The sequence below is a fragment of the Silene latifolia genome, chromosome 1, assembly GCF_048544455.1.
Source record: "Silene latifolia isolate original U9 population chromosome 1, ASM4854445v1, whole genome shotgun sequence".
NCBI lineage: Eukaryota > Viridiplantae > Streptophyta > Magnoliopsida > Caryophyllales > Caryophyllaceae > Silene > Silene latifolia.
Window position 1 is genome coordinate 104,503,575 of NC_133526.1, and position 3,080 is coordinate 104,506,654.

Consider the following 3,080-nt stretch of genomic DNA (forward strand, 5'->3'; position numbering starts at 1 on the left):
CCTCTCTAATATGCTTACCATTCTGAACTTTCCTGCAGTTTTCATCAAATGGATAATGGGGTGTGTTACTGGTGCCTGGTTTACTCTTAAAGTTAATGGATCAAATTATGGTTTTTTCAAAGGCAGGAGTGGAGTTAGGCAAGGGGACCCTCTGTCTCCCCTACTTTTTGTCCTCAGTATGGAGATGCTCTCTAGGCTTCTTAGGACAATGTGCACCACCCAGGATGTCTCCTATCACCCTAAATGTGTGAAGCTTGCCCTCACACATCTTATTTTTGCTGATGACCTCATGGTCTTCACCAGGGGAGATTTGCCATCTGTTCAAAAAATTGCTGACATTCTGAAACTATTTGCTAGCTGGTCTGGATTGAATGCTAATTTTGAGAAGTCTGAGGCTTATTTTGGTGAAGTCAACTCTGCTCTGAAGCAGCTCATTCTTAATGCCATTGGACTAAAAGAAGGCTCTTTCCCCTTTAGATACCTTGGTCTTCCTATACATCCTTCCAGACTCACTAGTACCATATATGATCCTATTATTCTTAAAGTGCAGCACATTGCTTGCAGTTGTGCAGTCAAATTCCTCTCCTATGCTGGTAAAACTGAAGTTCTCAATTCTATGGTCTTTGGTTTGGAGAACTTTTGGTGTGGTAGCCTGCTCTTGCCACAGAATGTCTGTGCCATCATTACAAAGTTATGCAAGTAATTGTTTTGGGGGTACCAGGAAGGGCAAAGGAAAATGATATTTAAGGATTGGGCTAGTATCTGCAGTCCTTGGTCTGAGGGGGGCTTCCAGATTAAGAATCTTGCTATTTGGAATCAAGCTAACATGCTTAAATGGCTTTGGCATTTTGTACAGGGAACTGGTTCTATCTGGACTGCCTGGATTAGACACTATTTCCTAGCCACTACCTCCATCTGGGATTTACAAATCCATGAATATCACTCTGAGAGCCTTCGAAATGTCCTCACTGCTAGGGATATTTGGGTCACTCATTGTGGCAGTAAGCAGAAAGCACTTGATATGTTGCTCACTTGCACTACCAAAGGTAAATTTTCTGTTGGGAAAGCCTACAATCTCCTTAGGCCTAAATTCCCAACTCATGCATGTTATAAAGCAGTTCAGGACCATTTCCTTCAGTCTAGGCATAAGTTTACTCTTATGTTAGCTCTCCAAAGGAAGCTTGCTACAACTGATCAGTTTTGCAGAAGAGGGATTAGCATTGCAAACAGATGTTGCCTGTGTAAGCAGCATGCTGAATCAACCAGACATCTGTTCTTTAATTGTCCTTATTCCCAAACTGTCCTTTCTTCTCTTCTCTCATGGATGGGACTCAAACTTAGAGAGTTGCAGCTTAGAAGCCTTATCCTCTGGTGTCATCGCAGTAAACCTAAGAAACATTGGAGAAATAAGTGGTTCAAATGTGGTATTGTTGCAGCAACCTATTACATATGGATGGAAAGGAATTATCGTTTATTTGAGGGCAAGGAGAGGCAAGCCCCATGCCTCATCAAGGACATCAAGCTTTGTGTTCATGTTCTCCTTTTGCACAAGTCACCTCCTACTGCACATACTGAAATTCTCGAGGCCTTAAATGTATAGGGGATCTCTCTCGTTTTTGTTGTTTAGTGGTTATGCTTTGTAAGAACCTCATGTAATCCTACTTTTGGAAATATATGAGAATATCCTTCTTGCAAAAAAAAAAATAATAATAATAATAATAATAGTAATAATAATAATAATAATAATAATAATAATAATAATAATAATAATAATAATAATAATAATAATAATAATAATAATAATAATAATAATAATAATAATAATAATAATAATAATAATAATAATAATAATAATAATAATATAATTTATAATGGTAATTCCTATAATAATTAGAATAAGGTAATCATAATAAGTTTCCTAATTGAACTCACATACTCTTTAATCTTACATTATAAATACCATAATAAATCTGAAAATAATTCATGAAAGAAGAAGGAAGCGATCTAAAAGAAATAAGAGAATAATTAAGGAAGAGAAAAGCCAAGGAATTAATTTTATTATCGCCTCAAGGTAATACTTTAAGACCGTCTCATGTATACACTTCGCTTCGTTATAACTTGTTATTTAGACCACCATAGGACTTGCTTTGACCGTTAATGTGACCATGGACCACCAGAGGGTAGCCGGACCTCCGTTTGACCACCAATGACTGGCGGGGCAGGGGTGTTTTTGTAGGTTTTCGTGTAGGTGATTGAGGGTGTGTGTACCGTAGGTTATATGGGGTTTTTACCCTTATTGCGTGTGACCCAGACCTGACCGGGACTAGGGTTGAGACCAGGGAGGAGAGTCGACCACCTTGGTGGTGTCTTGGTGGCCGGAGATGGTGGTTTGCGGCAGTGGTGGCTGAAAAACGCGAAAACAGGGTAGGTGTGGGTGGTTGTGTGTGACCGTCTTAAACTGACTGTCGTGACCTGTGTAGTGGTGTCGAGGGGACGAGGAGACCACTTCTAGGACCACCGTGAGTCAGTGGTGACGAAGGTGGTGGCCAGAGGTGTTGTGGTGTCGTGTGTGGTGGTTTGCGAGGGGTTGTTTTAGGTGTGGCGTGAAGGTGGTTGTTGTTGATGTTGCGAGATGGGTTGTTAGGGCGTGAGATTGTGGGGTGCTGGAGACGGTGTGGCTGGTGGTTAGTGGTTGTCTAGGTGCGTCATGGTGCACACTAGTGGTGGCTAGGTGGAGAGGTGACAGTGGTGGCTTGTGGAGTCGGGTTTTGGCGGGTTAAGGAAGGGGTGTCAAACACGGTTAAAACCGTGTTATATGAGGTGTCGTGGGTTTTGGGTATTTGTGTGTGGGTGGTTACTTGGGTTTGGGTGTTTGGGTTTCATTAAATATAAAAGTCGGGTTTTTATTTAGGTGACTCGGGTTTGTAATCGAGTCGAGTTTTTAATATAGCGGACCTTTAATAATAATAATTATAATTAATAATTTGTATAAAGATAATTTATAAATAATGATGTGAAGTAAATAATTAATAATTGATGGAATATTTATAATATTTATGATAGGTCGGTTTGTGAAGAAA

General features: G+C 39.9%; 1 protein-coding gene across 1 annotated transcript; it reads left to right on the forward strand.

The window, feature by feature from the left end:
* Positions 1-736: 736 nt before the first annotated feature.
* Positions 737-1,600, forward strand: LOC141652078 (uncharacterized). The gene has a single exon (XM_074459729.1). The coding sequence runs from the start codon at positions 737-739 to the stop codon at positions 1,598-1,600; it is 864 nt and encodes a 287-aa protein (XP_074315830.1).
* The last annotated feature ends 1,480 nt before the right edge of the window (positions 1,601-3,080 follow it).